This window comes from Xiphophorus couchianus, chromosome 16 (genome assembly GCF_001444195.1).
Source record: "Xiphophorus couchianus chromosome 16, X_couchianus-1.0, whole genome shotgun sequence".
NCBI classification, from domain to species: Eukaryota; Metazoa; Chordata; class Actinopteri; order Cyprinodontiformes; family Poeciliidae; genus Xiphophorus; species Xiphophorus couchianus.
This window is the reverse complement of record NC_040243.1, coordinates 12,442,583-12,460,742: the sequence shown is the minus strand read 5'-3', so window position 1 is coordinate 12,460,742 and position 18,160 is coordinate 12,442,583. Positions and strand designations below refer to the sequence as shown.

The 18,160-nt window shown below is 40.1% G+C and overlaps 1 protein-coding gene across 3 annotated transcripts in view; it reads right to left on the bottom strand.

Annotated features, from left to right (window-relative positions):
• Positions 1-226: 226 nt before the first annotated feature.
• The window catches only part of prkar1b (protein kinase, cAMP-dependent, regulatory, type I, beta), a 67,452-nt gene continuing 49,518 nt past the window's right edge, over positions 227-18,160 (bottom strand). For all 3 annotated transcript variants that reach the window (XM_028042409.1, XM_028042410.1, XM_028042411.1), the window contains 4 exons: positions 14,715-14,775; positions 11,175-11,296; positions 3,214-3,295; positions 227-2,997 (listed from right to left, as the gene is read on the bottom strand). In XM_028042409.1, the coding sequence (XP_027898210.1) occupies positions 2,825-2,997; positions 3,214-3,295; positions 11,175-11,296; positions 14,715-14,775 (438 nt within the window). In that variant the 3' untranslated portion in view covers positions 227-2,824. The remainder of the gene's footprint in view (positions 2,998-3,213; positions 3,296-11,174; positions 11,297-14,714; positions 14,776-18,160) is intronic.

Sequence of the window (18,160 nt, the reverse complement as noted above, 5' to 3'; positions counted from 1 at the left end):
GGTAAACAGGAGAGAGAAGGAAAATTATCAAAGATCCAATAGCTAACAGAGGTTATGTGCAGTCAAGAATATGAGGTGAGGTAAAGAAAAGAGTAGGAACTAAGTCCAGTCAAGGGAGGCAGAGAAGGTGCCAAAAGCTGGGATAAACGGGAGGAAAGAATGTGAGGAAAAGTTACACTCCCCCAGGGACCGAAAGGACCAAGACGAAAATAACGTCAAATCAAAAGAGTTTCTGATGCTTATCTTTATTTGCTCAAGATGGTTTGATAGTTGAAAAAAAAAAGATACACAGAAGAGAAATACAGAAAGACTCTTTTTCTTAAGGTCCCAATTTTACATCGGGTCAGTTGTGCAATGCTGACAGAACTGTAGATCGAAGGAAACCAACACAAGTTCTTAGTTGTCTCAACTTTCTCTTATTGAGAACATTTCAAAACATTTGAATCAGACTACGGTGCTGTCCTAATGTTTTAAACTTGAACGTGGTGCAAAAGTACTAAAACATCAAACAAAATCACCTCAAAAACAAGCAGATTTCTTTATTCAGTCCTGAGACGGTGTAAGCCTTTAAGGTTCGGTCGCATGGAGATGACACGACTGAACCTTTGGAGAACAACAGCTCACAGAAACATTAGAATCTCTACATATTTTTGTTAATTTTCAACTAACCTGACAGAACAGCTAAAAACAGGAATGAAGAAGTGCTCTCAAAAAGTACTGTCTGTGTATCAAAAGTGTGATGCTGGGCCGCAGTTTCTCATAAAGTGGGGAAAAATGGTAATCATATCAAACTGAGAAGATGCTATTATTATTTTCAGAGCTGACATCTTCAGGCTCCAGCAACTGATATATTGACCAAGATGAACTTCCAGTTTAACACTGCTCAAACCATTCAAGTAAAGGGTTTAATAAATGTGTTTCTTTTCCCCCAAAATAGTGTTAGAAAATTCTTCAAAAAATATTTTCTTTTAGAAGTGAATGTCACACTGAAAATTTAGAAGAAAAAAAAAACTTGAGTACATTTATTATAAGTAGGGGGGGAAAAGTATGTTTCCAGAATCCAAAAGTTTGATTATTTTTTCCACATATTTTAAGTTAACCAGAAAGTCTCTAAAGTTTTGATTAGTAATCAAGTAATCTTGTTTCGCTGGGGAATAAATATGATGTGACTCAGAAGCCAAGTTCACACTGTGCAGGGAGAGCCTCTGGGAATAAATATGACAAGAAACAGAGCATAATTTCTCTCATCCACATTTCATAAATGAATATGATTCAAAAGATGCAGGGTTTTCACTGAGCAAAGCCAACTTATAAAAAAATATTAAGGGGACATTTATAAAACCTTATTACTTTCCTATTCCTCTCATCTAGGAAAGTAATAAGTGTCTCCACAATGTCTTCTTTTCTTCGTTCTCCACTCCTTCTGTCCATGATCCAACTCTGCTTTCCCATCCAAAACTTTCCATTTCTGCTGTGAATCTGCATTTGCAGCAGCCCTGCAATCTGCCATCTCCCGTCGCACAGAACGGCATTGTTACCAACAACCTTTTATATAATCAAGCTCACACAGTGTGACATGTTCAAAATCCATTTCAGAATCACTCGGTGTGTGCCTGTGTGTTGATCTTCCTAATTCAGGAAATGGCTACAAGTTAATAGCTTCTTGCCTCGACTTGCTCACAACTGCAGTGAGAGTAATAATTAAAAAGATTAAAACACCTGGAACTGTGTCAAGGACGGATGGATGATGATCCAAGTTTATCTGAGCAAGATGATGTGGGAGGTAAAAGAAAATATCTCGGAAGCTCGCTCTGAACATCAGCTTTAAAATTCAGATCCAAACTCCGCAGAGTGGTTTAAAACAGGCCCAGAGAGCAAGAAATCACCAACTGAAGAAAATTGAGAGAGCAGCATAAAAGATAAAGTAGGTAAAAAAGAAAAATTTTCTACACTGCAGTATCTGACAGTAATTATCCATACCATTCTGTCAAATTGGCCCCAATAGCTGCTAGAGTTAGGAAAACCAGTGCAAGAAAGAGCTGCATCACTCTTTGGATGCACAGACAGTATATTTTAACCCAAATTTAATGTTTTTTTTTTATTGTTGTATATGTTAGCAATAAAAAATCTACAAAGTAAGCCCCCAGCTACATCTAACAATCTTCAACCTGATAAGGATAACAAAGTTATTCCTTCGACACAAAGAAAATATTAAAACAGCCAAGCAATGTTTTCTTCATACATCTCTGACTATGGTACATTTCAGGGAAGATTACAAAGATCTGTGTAGTACGTGTTTGTTTTGATCGAGAAAAGATGCAACGCACAGGCAGAGATAAAATAAAAAAATAAAAATAAAAAGGCATCAAAAAGCAACAATATCCAGCGAGCAAAGAAATGTATACCCACTTCCTGACGCTTTGCGTAAACATAACTTCACTTCCTCCGTGGTTCCTGAATGTGTCCGCATGCTCCGTAAAATACATCAAAGTGCAAACACCATTTTTATGCAAGTCCCCCGTGCATCGTAAAGCGACTCATTCACATTAGATCATGATTTAAATGGTTTCTGTCCTCTTCTGATTTTTACAGCTACATGACAAGTAGTTTGAGTCAAAGTGCACAGGATAAAAAAACAAAAAGAACGTAAATTGAAAAAAGTAAAGGTAAGAAACAAGCTTTTTGTGTCATTTTGTATTTAAAATTGCTGTTCACCCTGTGTCCCAACACTCCCCCTCGTTCCCAACCCTGACGCTTAACCTCTGATGCTGCTGATGATGGTGCACAACCCTGCTGGTGGAGTGGGAGCTAAGGGGTCGAGCTCTCACACGGTGAGGGAAATGAAGCTGTTGTATCTCTGGATGTTCCTCTTGAGGATCTCGGAGCACGGCCCCAGCACGCGCTCGAAGCGGGGCCGGTCCAGCTTCACGCACTTGAGGGGTCCGCGAGCGACGACGGTGGCCGCCCGGGGACGGTTCAGCAGCAGGGCGATCTCACCTGAATGCAACAGGAGTCAGAGACAAAATCAGAGACAGATGCATCTCAGCAAATAAAAACATCACTAAAAAGTTCATTCATTTTACAAACTAATTCCACACAGAGTAATACAATTTTGTTATCATCATAGGCCTACATATTGGTAAAAATGCTCAGATTGGTGCATTCCTAAAATAGCTCTAAATATGAGAAAGTAATGAAAAAGATTACACTCACCAAAGTAGTCTGAGGGTCCGAGGCGTCCGACCTCAACATACTCCTCATTGTCAGATCGGCGCTGCAGAACAGAGGCTATTCCCTGCACACACAGAAACAGAAAGGTCCTCAGCTATGTAAAAGAAAAGCAAAACTGTGGAAAAAGTGGATAGGAGACTGAAAATCATGAGGAGGATTAGGCTGAGGAGAAAATTCCTCTGCTTCATAAGAACACAGGTGCACTGGATTTAGTCGTCTGTGCTGTTGGACGAACACCTGTTTGAGTGGGACGCACATGAACAGCAACGTCCAAGATGGGACAGGACAGAAAAATCAGTTATCTCTGCCCTGGTTCCTCCACTGAATAATAAACACAAACATCTAAGTCCACTTGGGGATGAAGTGAGTCATCACTGTCTCCATCACAAAATCCTCTAAATCAGAATTAATCCGTGAACTGGAAACTGCTGTATTGTCCAACAAAGAGGAGCTTAAAGTCCTTAAATGACCCTCAAAACACTGCACACACACACACACCCCTCCACACACATAAATTGTGAGCTAATATTAGAAAACTCTGAATCAAAAAAGCACTTTAGAGTGTAACAACTCCAGGTGATGCATATATTCATCATGCATTTTTGTTGTTGTGAGAAGCTTGAGTGTGTGATTCATCTATCAAGCAAAGGGAAGGGGAAATTATTTGGATTTATTTTGGCCAACAAAGGATTAGTCCTGCAGCTGTTAGCAAACTTCAAACTACATGCCTGAAAATGTATGTTTTTCCACAATCTCCCAGACATACGTTTGAAGCTGCACTCGATGCATGCTTTGCGAGCATATTCAGAGCTAATCTCGAAACATGTGACATTTAAAGAGCTGCTGTAATTGATGGCAGGTAAAAGAAAAAATAAAAAAAAAGGAAAGTCAGGACAAGAACTTCCTGGCTTGTCTTGGACTGCTTTAGAAGACAGAGTTGATTGTTCCAGCAATCCCTCAAACGTTTCTAATCCCTTTCTGCTTTCTGTGCTCCTGGTCGCTGACCAGGCTAATAATGCTAAATATGAATATAATGAGGCTTAATGAGAACCCCCCTCAAACTGCCAGCTACTCACTGCTGGCAGACAAAGGTGAGACTGTATTTCAACAAAAGGATGTGTGTGACTGTGAGTTTACGCTAGAAATGAGCTGTGCAGAGTATTTCAAGCAAGGAGTAATTTGCGAATCCCCTTTTCAAATCAGTGCTGGAAAATTTGTACTGTGCAGTTACCATGTTGACTATGCAATACGTTGCACAGTGTCAGTGATAGTCGGAGAGACCATGGGAAAGTCATATACCCTGTTGTGCAGCAGCACTGTCTTCATATGGCACTTTATTCAGATGACTTGAATGTGATAAAATGTGATTTATCTGATAACTAATGTAATCAGCCAGGAAAAGGAGAGTGTTAAAAGAGCAGCCAAGAGGTCTGGAGGAACTCTGGTGGGAAAATCTGTTGACATGACAACCACAAGTCCTGAACTCAACAAATCTGGCCTTCATGGGAAAATGGAAGATGTGACTTAAACTGTTTTGCTTAAATTCTAGCAACACCGGATATGGAGAAAAATTAACACTTCAAATCAATGGAGGTGGCAGCATCATGCGGTGGGGAGGCTTTTATTTAGAATATCGAGGGAATCTGGTTAGAGTTGAGGGGAAATTTAATGGAGTTAAATCCTGGAAGAAAATCAAACTGGATTTACAAATTTTATTACATTATCATTTTAGCAAGCAGGTGATGAGCTATATAAATATACTCATTTCGCTTTTTGATGGTTAACACCTGGTTGTTTCGAGATTAAGAAATACTCCTCAGTACTTCACAGTTTTTAAAAGTTTTATTGGCCTTTATTTAGCTGTTTTAGACAGAAAGGTAGGTTATGAGAGAGGGGGGAGACATGCAGCAAAAGTCGGGCCAGGACTTGAACTCAAAACAGCCGCGTCGAGAACCAAGGCCTCCATACATGGGTCACACTTTACCCCTGCGCCACTGATGTGGCCTAAAATTACTTCACAGTTGCTGTTTATGATGAGAAAAAGAATTTTAAATCCCAATAAATGGCGAATCTCTTTCAAATTTAACTCCCCATTATTGCTTCTTCACATTTTTAGTCCATTTCAGTACTATTTTTGTAACTTATAAACTGCATTTGTAGGATTGCAGTTGGATCTTTTTCAAGCTAAAGGAGAAATGAATAAGCTGGAAGGTAGCGCTCCTGTGTTTACAACCACTGTAATACTCTCCTTTCCATTCATGTCCAAACAAAGAGAGTGAGACAGTACAGCGCTGCAACAACAGTTGTTCATGAACAGGCCTCATCCAGTGTGGTCCAGATAACCATCTCATACTGTACCACCTCAGGGGGAGTGCTCTGCTCCACAGATATTTCTTTTATAAACATTTAAGAGCTTCGCCTGCCTAACAAAAGCCGCTCCAGACTGCTGACAACAAAAGACGACAGCAGAGGTCAGGCATAAAGAAAAACAAACAGAAAATAACAGGGAAACACAAGCGAATAAAGAGTTCACGCCAATTAAATAAGAGACAAGCCGCCGTCTGTCCCTCAGCAGGTCCTTTGTAACAGCTCATGCACAGAAATACATATTCACATGCATCAGCATTTAAATAAATACGCCACAGGCGGAAAGTAATGAATCAACTTGGGATGACAAGTCAAAATGTAACAGCTTGCTTGTAGGAGAAGCATTGGAACTCCAACACGCTCAGAGAAACACAGACAGGGGCACAGGCCGAGATGGAGAAAGGTGATATCCGGAATAGCCTGTTCACGGGGCCACCCAGCACCAGGAGTGTCTGCACCTTCTCATTCAAACACACACAGCTCCCTGGCTGCAAAAAGCACTGTTTCTAACTAAATTTGCTCTCTTTCATCCGCGCCTGAGGGCTACGCTAAAGCAATTCCAAAAATGGCTTTACTCCGTTAGGACCTGGTAATCTTTACCTTCCTCCGAACCACCTTTCGATATGAAAACCTCAAATAAAAATGACCTGCTTTATAAACTCCATTGATCTGCCCTCACTCAAATCAGGCATCAGCTGAACCGCACGTCAGGAAACAGGTTTGGAATACAGACGAACAGCAGATGATATATGCTGTTGGAAATCCACAGAGGGTCTTTGTTCTACGTGACCCACAGGGACCCTTTAAGTCCCGTCAGTGTGATTACTCTTGTGGGAGGTCAAAAGACAAATGTGAGACAGCTTATGAAATACTGTTTAGAATGATGACTGGGGGAGACAAGGGCAAATATATGAGCAGAGAAGATGACTTCATGACATGTCTTACCTTTACAACCTCTGTGTTTTATTTACATAATGACATTTAAAAGAAAATTATAATGTTTTCTACTGAACTAACTTCATATTTGGAAATAAAAATATAGAACCTTAAATATTTTCTCATTCAATTACATTATAACCACAAACTTCAGTATATTTTTGGGGATTTTATGTGATGGATCAACATGCGTTCACGTGATTTCAAAACACTGTGTGTGGGAGGAAACATCATTTCCACGTTGAAACACAGCAGTGGCAGCAACATGCTGTGGGTAGGCATTGGTTGGAGGTTATTATTTTGTCACATCACCACCATCTCCTACAGGTTTTCTTTCAGGACCGCCCTGAAAGTACCGTAGTTCTGTCTGTCTTCCAATCAACTATTACCCTTTTCCCTATCTCTGCTAAACTCAGTCATTACCCCAGCATAATGCTGCCATGGCCTTACCTTGCATAAGGATTAAGGATTATTTTATTTGTATTCTAAAATGAAAAGGCTTCCATTTATGACCACAGAAGAAGAAGAAAAGGAAGAAGAAGAAGAAGAAGAAGAAGAAGAAGGGCAGTAAAAAGTAGCAAAAGTGGTTGACGTTAAGGAAGCTGAGATTCGAGACCTCGTGGCCCCTGGAGCCTGTGAGGGCTTGTTTGTACAGTGTGAGAATAAAATGTAAACATGTCCTTTTTCATTAAAGCCTCAATCTTCCATCCAGGCCACAAAAACATGATGTCTCTATAAGTTCTTTCTTTTAAAGCAGTACATATTTAATGGTGTTTTTTTTCTTTTGCTGATTCACAAATAACAGTGAGAGGAGACAGATTAGGACACAAGGGAGGTGTGAGCAAAGTCATTGCAATCATATAAATAGCAATAACAACCATAATATGTGCACATGAGAAGACAGAAAAAGGGAGAATATGGTGAGATTGCAGGGAGCTTTTCTTGCAATTAGTCACACTTTCAAAATCCTCCTTTATTTTGCGGTCTGCCCACATGGCCTGCCCTCCTTTACTCATCCCTTCCTGCCTCTGTCTGTCTCCCTCGCTCTCTCTCGTCTCCCCTCCGGGGAGGCTGGGTCTCCTGACCCCGTGTGAAAGTCAGTAACACGCATTCCAGCCCAGTCCACGGCACGCTGGGAAAGTTGGGCTGCCATGAGACTTGAGGTTACAAACGGAACCGAACCGCTACTGGGCGCAAAAGTAGGTGGAAAAACAGTGGGTGTGTACAGGCCCCGAAAGATTTAAGGTGGGAAACAGCGATAAATCTTGTATAAAATGTAGTCATCATCCTTAATGATAAGAGCGACTGATCTGTGATAAGCACAAGCTAAAGCTTGTTTGTTGAGTCGGAAAGCGCATTCCCTCTTTGCTCCTACTTTTACTGTATCTCCATCTTCTATTCCCCTCAGTCCACAACATATTTTTCTCCCTTTGGCATGTATGAACTCCCAGATCCGTGAGTCATGCAAAGCTGATTGTTTTTCTTTCTTTTTCTATTTTCTGCAGAGTTAAACTGACCTTTGAGGGATGTCTGCAGCTAAATTTGGAGGCCTCAGACACGACCAGCTGGTGAAATACAATGTTAGGAAGTTTAAAGAGCTCATTCAGCTAAAACCTTCCCAAATACTCTTGCATTATGACACACATCAATGCACTTTCTTGGCATTTTAAGTAATAGACCAACACAGAGCATAAGTAAGTGCAAGGTTGGAGGAAAAGAATGATTTTTCAACATTTTTTGTCAATACAAATCCAAAAAGTATTGTGCATAAATGTAGACAACCCTTGGGAGAAAATACTTTTGCTGCAATGTCTCTGCTCTCTTTGAACATCTACAGACTGACAAATTTGTTCGTTCTCCTTCACAAAATAGCTCAGATTCATTTAGATTTAAAGGAGAGGATACTAAGTGTTGCCACAGAATCCCAATAAGTTCCAATATACTCTGGATTTTTGATTGGCTCATCCTAACACATGAATTTGCTTCAATCTGAACTATTCCATATTACTTCAGATCGTATCTTTAGTCTTGTTGTCCTGCAGCAAAGTGAATCTCCGCCCCAGTCACAAGTCTTCTGCAGGATTGCCTTATAATCTGCGCTAGTCATCTTCCCATCAACCCCGACCAGCTATCCCTGACCACACAGGAGATTACTTATCGATTCTCCAATCTGATCTATAGCTCCCTGGGCCTCCTGGCTGCTTCATGTTGCTCTGTCACATAAAATCCAAACACAAAGCTTGTGGTTGTAAAGTGTGCAACTGAGAAAAAGTGTGAAGACTTTGCAGAGTTTAATTTAGATTAAATATTTTGCTTTTTATGGAAGCAATAACGTGCTTAAGGAAAAACAGGTTCGGAAAATGAATCAACTAATAGCAGGTTGTTGCTTTAGTTAGTCTAGGTTTACAGATTTCTGATAGCCTTTAAATCATCATTTATTTGGGCACTAGCATTCTTTAAAGAACATGAATAAGAGGAAAACAAGGAGAGGTTGGGGAGTGACACAGACACTAAAGTCACTGCTCAAATCAAGGATGGCTGCAAGTGCTGTTGCAGCTAAATATAATGTTTCACCATGTTTGCTAAAGTACAGCCTGTAAACATTACATGTGGCCACTGTTCACGAAGAGCTCAATTTATTGTGTGTGAGATTACAACCTGCTAACCTCATTTTACTGCTCCACAATAGCTGGTTTACTCAGTGTAGTGTGCGCGTATGTGTGTGTGTGTGTGTGTGTGTGTGTGGCATCCTGGTTGTTGGTCATTAGGGAAACTGGTCTTCATTGCCACAAATTCAGTTTAACAGAGTGTGCACTTCTCAGTCATTATGCTGTCAGGCATTTTTTCCCCCCAATTCTCATGGCTGAACTGGAGCCAAACGCAAATACATGTCAGTGTCAAGATAAGACTTGGTAATGTTACGGCAACATCTGGAGGTCCAGTACTGACTTGTGGTCAGTAGTAAGAGTGACAATAAGCTGTCCTTAAGAAAGAAGATTGTAGCAGGTAATGTAAGGGACTTGTGGGGTGACTTTTAAACATTTCACAGCTGAAAGTGAGGAGTGGGGAAAACTTTCCACAGACTGACGTCAGAGGCTGGTGGATGTCTGCCTCACTGAAGTTGTTTCAGCCAAAGGGAGTAAAACTAGCTGTTATGGGGGAAGGTGTTCTAGCTTTTACTCAGCTAAGATACACATTTTTTGTTTATATTGCTTGACTAGTAAAACAAGGCTGTTTATTTGCAATTAAATCTGTTTATTTGCAAGAAGCAAACAAAAAAATTACATATTGAGAAAAAAATCTCTTTGGGGGGGGTCTTATTTTGTTCACATGACTGTATTATCATAGCAATCCATCCATTTCATTATCCAACATTATCTCTTGAGAGGCAGGATACATCTTGGACAGGTTGCCAGTCCATTGTAGGGCAACAAAGACAAACAGGACAAACAATCAAGCACGTACACACATACGCAAGCGCGCCTTCTGAGAATTTAGAGAGATCTGTCAACCTGACAATCATGTTTTTAGACTATGAGAGGAAGCCACCCATGACCAGGGAGAACAAACTCCATGCAACTTGGATTAGAACCTTCTTGCTGCAAGGTAACAGTGCTACCAACTGCAGCACTGTGCACTGGGCTTCTGTAGTTCAGAGTGATTTCAGCAATGCCAACATCAACCATCTTGTTTGACAAGTGTGTTTTACAATTTCTATTTATTTGGACTTTGAGTTCAGGTCAACTCTATGATAATACTTCACTTTCACAAAAGAAATGTTAAGAGTCACTTTCTGAAAACATTTTCTGTCATCTGTAATTTACTTTTAGAGAAAAGAAAGTGAAAAAAATTTATTGAAATCGGAAATTGGATCTGGAATGAGAAAAATCTGAGACATTGCCCAGTCCTAATTGGAGTTGAAGCCAGGCACAGCGATCAGAGTGAAAAAGATTAATGAAAAGAGATGTCGAACAAAGGGAGAGTATTGTGTAGGAAGGAAACAGGTGAAGAGAAAAAAACTGATTCAGTAAAACATGGGATAAAGTCTGACATCATTCAGCCTTCTCACATTTCACCTCCGCCTTACCTAATCTTGCGTACTGTAATCAAAGCTAAGAAGAAATCTCGACGGACACGGACATTACTACTGGCATGTGATGAGGTGAGCATCACCTGCAGGAGAGTCTGAAAAGAGGAGAGGAAAGAGAAGCAGGGTCTCCCTCCCATCAGGAGCCCTCCGGTCAGAATCCTCCTGGCCTGACCCCGCTGAAAGCTATACAAGTATGGAGTTAATCAAAACTGTGTTAGGATGACAGGCAGGGGGCCCTCTGAGAAGCCATGCCAGGGGCCCCTTTTCCACAAAGCTTGCACTGTGAAGGGGGCCTGCTCTTTGCACAGGAATTGTGGTTGTGGGCCGGGGCAGGTAATCTGTCTGCTGGTGGCAATAAACTAAAATCAGTTCTGATGTCAGCGGAGCCGTCTTCAAGGCTTCGGCTCAATGACATGAACGTCAACCCTTGTGCTCACCTGATGACACATGCATATACTCAGGTCCTACATGTCAGCACTTACACTTTAGAGGAAATGAGACAAAGCGTTGAAATTAGCCAATGTAATGGGCAGACATGACAGATCCTTACCTCTGTAATAATGAAGAAGTCATCTCCAGGCTCTCCCTGCACTACGATCTTCTCCCCATCCTCAAACTGAACTGGCTCCAAAGCATCAGCCACAGTCAGGCGCTCCCACTTATCCAAAGACTCTGTGAATAAAGCACATTATACTGTGAAACAGCGGACGCACAAACTCATATTCAAACAGTGTATGTTTCACGCTCACAGACGCTGCCTTTACGGTTCTCCAGGGAAGTTGTGGGGATAAATCCCCTTCCAGGCTAATCCGGTTATTCATCAGGAACCATTACATTTCAGATCCTTTGACTACTCCGTCGTTTCATGGAGGCCCAGGGAGCTTAAACACCTTAAAATTGAGCCTTAAATCTGTTCTACTTACGGTGGCTTGTGGTGACAGAGATATGATTTATCCCCAAAAAGAATCTTTTACTCTGCAATAAGCTACGGTATGAGAGCATGCTGAATGCAGCGCTTTGCAAAAGTATTCAAACCATGTGAACGTTTTAATATTTTGTGGCGTTGCACCCACAAACTTCATTGAGATTTGATGTGAAACAACAGACTTTTGAACTAGTAAAACAAAAAAGCACACATCTGGTTGCTGTTGTAGAGAGAAAGTAAAAAGCTACAAAACATCCTGCTTAAAGGTTGCAAAAAGCCACATATAGACCTATGCAAACATATAGTATATTATAAAGATGCATAATATTGGGGAAACAGAATGCTAACCAAATATTGCAATCAAGTTCTTTGTGATTGCAATTTTATACATATTCAGGGCTGCAACTAATTATTTTAGTAAATGGTTATTCTGACAATTAAGCAATTAATCAGATAAGAAAATGAGAACCTTAATATAATAATATTTAAAAAATGCACAAAAATTTATATGCAGGAAGAACCTAAATACAGGAAAGTCTTGGCAACAAAAGAGGCTGCTAACAACTTGTTACTGGGATGGAAATTTACCTCTAACAGGAATGGAACACCACATTAAATCGCACTAACAAATTTGTGGTTGCAAAAAGAAAAAAAAAAACTCAAGAGGAAAGAAATTAGACCGATTAAATAAAACTTCAGGTCTATTTAGTTCCTTTTACAACCAGTAAATTAGTGACCAAAAATAGTGGCTAATTATAATTAAATATTTCCAAAACATTTTACAATAAAGCAGGATTTAAAGTCTAACAAATCAAGCCTGGAAAAAAGGAAAATCCAATCAGTATTTTCTTTCAGTTTCTGGGAGATCTTTCAGCCAGCTGGTTGTTCCAACTATCCGACCACAGGGACATTGACGTGGTTAGCCCGAGATATTCCTAGAAGCCATTGGTTATTTCACAGAAACCAAAGCGGATAGTTTCTCATCTCTCTTGGAAAAGAAATGCTTCAACCAAAAGAGGTTAAAGCAACGCAAAATTTGATGTTTAAGAAAGAACGATCGGCCAGTAATAACCGAGTATCTCCACACAGATGTTTGACCAGATGATCTCATCCTTCATTCACAGTTCAGCAGATCAGTGTGGGCTAATCTTCCCCAGTCCTATCCATCTGCATGTGGAATGTGGCTTATCTGCAGCGAAAACACTCCTCATCCTCGGCTTTGTCTAGATGAAAAGATGATTCCCTGTTTTTATTTGACTAAGACTCGAGTTAGAGGCATAAAACTGCGGCGGGCTCCCTTTGCCTGGCAGCATTGTCTCCTGATGAGCTCACAAACTGATCCTGTTGTGTCTATTTATCTGTGTGTATAACCGTGTATGCATTTAGGATTAACTAGGATAGGCCTGGCAGTTTGGAGGTGTCCAGTGTCCTCTCCGGTGGGGCCACGCTGTCTGCCGGACCCAGATGGATGTCTTCTGTCTGGCTGCAAACTAAAAGGCAGCAGGTCCTGTAGAGAGGTGATCCTTAACGGCAAGGCAAGTAACACGATACAGAGATGTCTTGACTAAAGGAGCTACATTTTACGCTTCACAGAGCCTGCACCCACTTGGATCGGCTCGCTGTAAACATCTAGGGACCTCACTGCTGGGATGTCAAAGCCTGTTGAAGTGCGGGTGCGACAAACATTTGTTATTTCTCACTTAACACCAAAACATCAAGGGCTTGCACCCAATTTTGTGGCTATCTCTGAAATCAAAGTCAAACAAAAACACTCCCACCCCTGTCCCTCCTGCATTTGACAGAGGGCGAGCAGAGAGGCAAAGCGGCGGAAAGGGGGACTGAAGAGAGGTATTCTACCTCAACGAGGGAGGCGGGTTCTCGAATTCAAGCCTCAACAAAGCTGTCAAAAAGGGAGAATAAAAATAAAAAGAGCCGACTTCAGAGAGTCAATCTCCTGAGTCCTGAATTGAGTGTATGTGTTTACTCACCCAGCTAATAACTCTGTACAGGGGGCACGGCCTTACCCTATACACCACACACACGATCAAGCGGATGGGGATGAGACGTCACTTCCAATTGCAACTCAATTCAAAAGTCAGAGTGAATCTCATTCACCTTCCCTTTAAATCCAGTGGCCTGTGTAGGCTGGGTGTTATCCAAATTCCAGCAGGAAAGAGAGGCTTATCCTAACCCCCTATACTTTAATTGTCCACACAGAGACATTACAGAGTATGGCGGGCTTAAGGGTGAACACTGTGAGTAGATTAAGACTGTAAACACAGACCTTACTCAGCTATAGGCCCCGTGTGACAGCGTATGCCTGTGTTTATGTGGGCTAATCTATAATATATGTTAATTTAACTGCCTCGCCTCTGGATGCTGGGCCTTATAAATCAACTTAGACCACAGGTTATTATCGCTTGGGCAAAAGTACCCATTCTTTATTAAAGAAGAAACAATAAACGAGTTGTCTTTCTCGTGTAAATTTCTTCAATCACTTTGTCTCATTAAAACCGCAAACCTCAATGTATTTCATGGGATTTTGTGATAAAGCAGTAAGAGGTGAATAGACAGCATGTGTGGATTTCCAATTTTTTGAGAATAAAAATCTGGAAAGTATCTCTTGTTTGTTCCTAGCCTACAGTATGTTTTTTGTTCAATCCAATCCAGAGGACTTAAAAACGTTGAGTGAGTCAGGCTGCCTGATGAGCAGCCGACTCAATGGTTGAAACAGTAGGAGCATCTTTAAATTTTCCCTTTGAGAGAATGTGGAGGACCATAGGGTTGAAGCTTAATATACGGCAAGGCATTTAAAAACAAGTCATTTTAAAATTAAATCTCAAACAGACAGGAAATCAGTGGTGTGGTGCTAAAACTGAAGTAATGTGTTCTCATTTTTTGTACCACTTAGCAGACAAAAACTTGTATTCGACACATGTAAGACTCAAATTTGATGACTTCCGAAGGAAATTGGTTGTGCTGGATTTTGATTTGTAGAATTAAAAAGAAATGTAGCCCACACTTTTCTGAACTTTATTTAGAAAACAAATTGAAAAGAATATATATTTCCCACAATTTCACAAATTGTAAATGACCTATGTGAAAATGTTGAAGGCTTATGAATACTTTTAAAAGGCACTGTATTGATCTGACAAATACACTTACCGAGGATGGAGACCTTGCTGAGGAACTCTTCGTACATCTTTCTCTTTCTCAGAGTACTTCCCTGTGAGACAAGCAGAAATAACATTATCTGATCGATACAGTCCTAAATCAACTGGTAGCACAGCAGTTTCATTGAGCTGCTAAATACTGAAGTCATTCTTGGAGTGGCTCGGATTCAAAAAGCACATTCTGATTCATTTTGCAACGGCTTGTATTTTTCTCCCACTTTCATCACTGAAGGATTAGCAAAAGTAAGTGTCAGCAAAACATGAATTAAGATTTTAATATCTAAAAATATTTGAATGGTTATTACTTTTCTGTATCTTGCACCAACACTTTTGCACTGGCTATCAATCATACAGCAAGAAAAGTCCAGTGCCCATAAAAGTAAACTACAATACAACGTTTTTAAAGATTAACGTGTCACAGTTCACGGGGTCATGCTTAGGGAGGTTTGTATGAGCTATGGAGTAAAGTTTATTGCGTGTGTGTCTGTCTGTGTGGCCTGCCCCACCCACCAGGCAGGGGACTTTCCCTCCCTGGTTTTGCCATGAAAATCAGGTGCTTCCTGGCAAGTCCAGACCCAGAGGACCCCTTCCCTAATTGTGTTTCTTCTTCACTGCACAGAGCCACTGAGGGAGAGCGGTAGAATAAAGAAGGCAAAAAAGAAAAAAAGGAAAAAAACAGTGAGGACGGGCAATCTTGTCCGACCCGTTTCTGCCGTTTGCATGTGGTAGTGATATATGTATTGAGGCTTGGGGTGTCTTCAGCACAAGTGCTTGAGTCCCACTGCTGCCTCTAATTTCATATAATTTCACATTTTGTCTTAAAAGGGGAGAAAATCTTCCCAAGTGAGTCAACGTCAAACTGAGGATCGTAAACAACTTGATTAAAGGAATTCTAGGCTGCTCTGCCTCCCTCCTGGATAAATGATTTGAGTGCGTGCAGGCAAGTCTGTTTTTAGTTCGGCCACTTATGTTTCAGTGCTATCTGAGCAGAGACAAAATTTTGAGGCTCTACTGTTAAACTTTCACATGCACACTGCGCTCCAACTTTTACAGCCTTTCTGCGAAGCTTAAAGATTCAAAATGATTGCCATGCAAACATAAAATGCATACAGCACGTCTGATTTATGCGAGTGCTGCAGGAACAGCAGGGTGGGCCCAAGTAAAGTGAAGGATTTGCATTTCCAAAAGTTACCAAATAAAAATATGACGCTACTGAATGTCATACTTTCTAGCAGCCATCTTTATTGGCATCTACCCTAATCCATCCTGTCTACCTGGGAGGCCTTCAGCACACGACCATGTGTAAAAATGTCCTACTTCTCTTTGACCTAGTGTCTTCACCATTTATGTGGTTAAAGATGAACCAGCATTTTTGTCTGTTTGCCGTCTTTGAGGTGGAATCATCAAAGGCTTGAGGTGTGGAGCGCAGCCAGACTAAACCAACTGTATCTTAAGCCCCATCGCTATCGCCTTCATCTCCGTCCAATGTGACACATAACCGCTCCCTCACCCTTCATCGCTCCTTTTTCTTGCTATAATTTCCCCTTGTTTCCTTTCGTCTTGTGTTCTGTTTGTTGACAGTGGTCTGTCAGTTTGATAATAGCTTTGGATGTAACTGTGTCTGTTTAAATACCAAGATGACACAACAACACTGGTATTGTATGACTGATGGCAACACAATGGGGAGAGTGTGTTTACTACAAGGACTGGTATTACATTGTTTGCTCAACTCTTGAATAAGGAAAGTGGTGGGATGTGTGGGTGTGGTGGAGTTTGAAGGGGCGCCTTGGCTTTGCTTTACAATATCAAATGAAATGTTACACATATACTGTGTCGTCAACATGCCCATTGGTTAAAATTATTTATGATAAATTTAATAATGTGATTTACTCTTTACTCTTCCAGGAATAGACTATGGTTTTCATTTCAACTTTAAACCTTAAAAATCTATAGCTTTCCCTTACCCTCCAGTCTTTGTACAAACAATACAATCATTTTCTAAATTACTACCTCTGAAATATATATTTTTTAATTTTTATTTAAAAGTAACAGTCACCTTTAATCTTACACAGCTATACCATCATTTACAAATCTACAGAGCTGCGATGAGGAGTTCCTCAGGGTTTGGTTGTGGGATCTGTCTTGTTTTTGTTATGGATTCTGCCATTAGGTCAGATAATTCAGCAGTTCAAAGATGTTTTTTTTCTGACAACAAGATTAATTAAAAGGGTTAAAAAGGTCTGATTTTAAATGTCTTAGTTTAGGATAAATTTAAAAGAATTATAGAATAAAACAGTCAGACTTTAGAGATATCTTTCTTGAATATAGACAACCATAGACCAACATCAAATAACAATGTTATTCATGCCTGTAAATGAATAATATTTGAACTGACAGTAGTATAGTCTTATAGTACTTGTACTCTCTTTGACCAGTACATTACATTTGTATCAGTTAATACTTTCAACATTTCAGCATTTCATTTTGAAGCATACTGAAAACATGCACTCCATTACAGATGTCTCATCTGTAATGAACTTTGTAGTAGCTGTGATTTGATGTTTATTTACTTCAGCTTGCTTATGTTGTTTGATTCAGGGTACTCATCTGTTTGCTGTAGAATTCCCAGACAGTGTTTCCCTCCTCAGGGAATACCATAATAATAGAAAACAGATCAGTTTGTTAGCACAAGCTTTCTTCATTTTAAACAAAACCCTGTAATCACGTAAAACATAAAATCATTTATAGAGGCTAGTTCTGTGTACTACTTTTGTGTACAATTTTTCGCTTATTACATAATCAAGGATGTGTGTTGTTATGCACAAAACATATTTGAAACATTTCTGACCTCCAGGCACCAATTATTTCACTAAGGGGAATAAGCCATATCTACAGAACATATTTTAGGAGCCCACTTTATGTTAATGATAGTGTTTATTTCACTTTTCTGTAGTGTCGTCAATCAATTAAAAAATTTTGGTTAATTAGATTCTGCTGCTGTGATTAATCATTATTAACTATAATGTATAACTTTGCAAGCTCCTGCCGCTCTCCAATTAAAATACAATCAATTATCATTTTGTAGCAGAAATTGGCAACTAAGGGAAATGTACTACCCTACTCGTGAATTTATAGTAGCAAATTTGTTCAGGGAACAATTGATGGATAAGATATATCTTATTTTCTAGTTCTTGGATAGCTCCCCTTTCTGATGTTGCCCTGGGCAACTGCCCAGATTGCCAATATATAAAAAAAAAACTACCACTCTATTTTTATAAAATGTTTATATTTTGCTCTCCCAAACCAAATATTTCTGAGGATTCTCAGTTTTCCATGTTTCAGGAAGGTTTGAAAGAAGTCATATGGTTTTAAGCATTAATTTAGAAATGTGCCTCTCCCTTCATTATTGACAGTCGCTTATCTTCATCCAGAAGCATA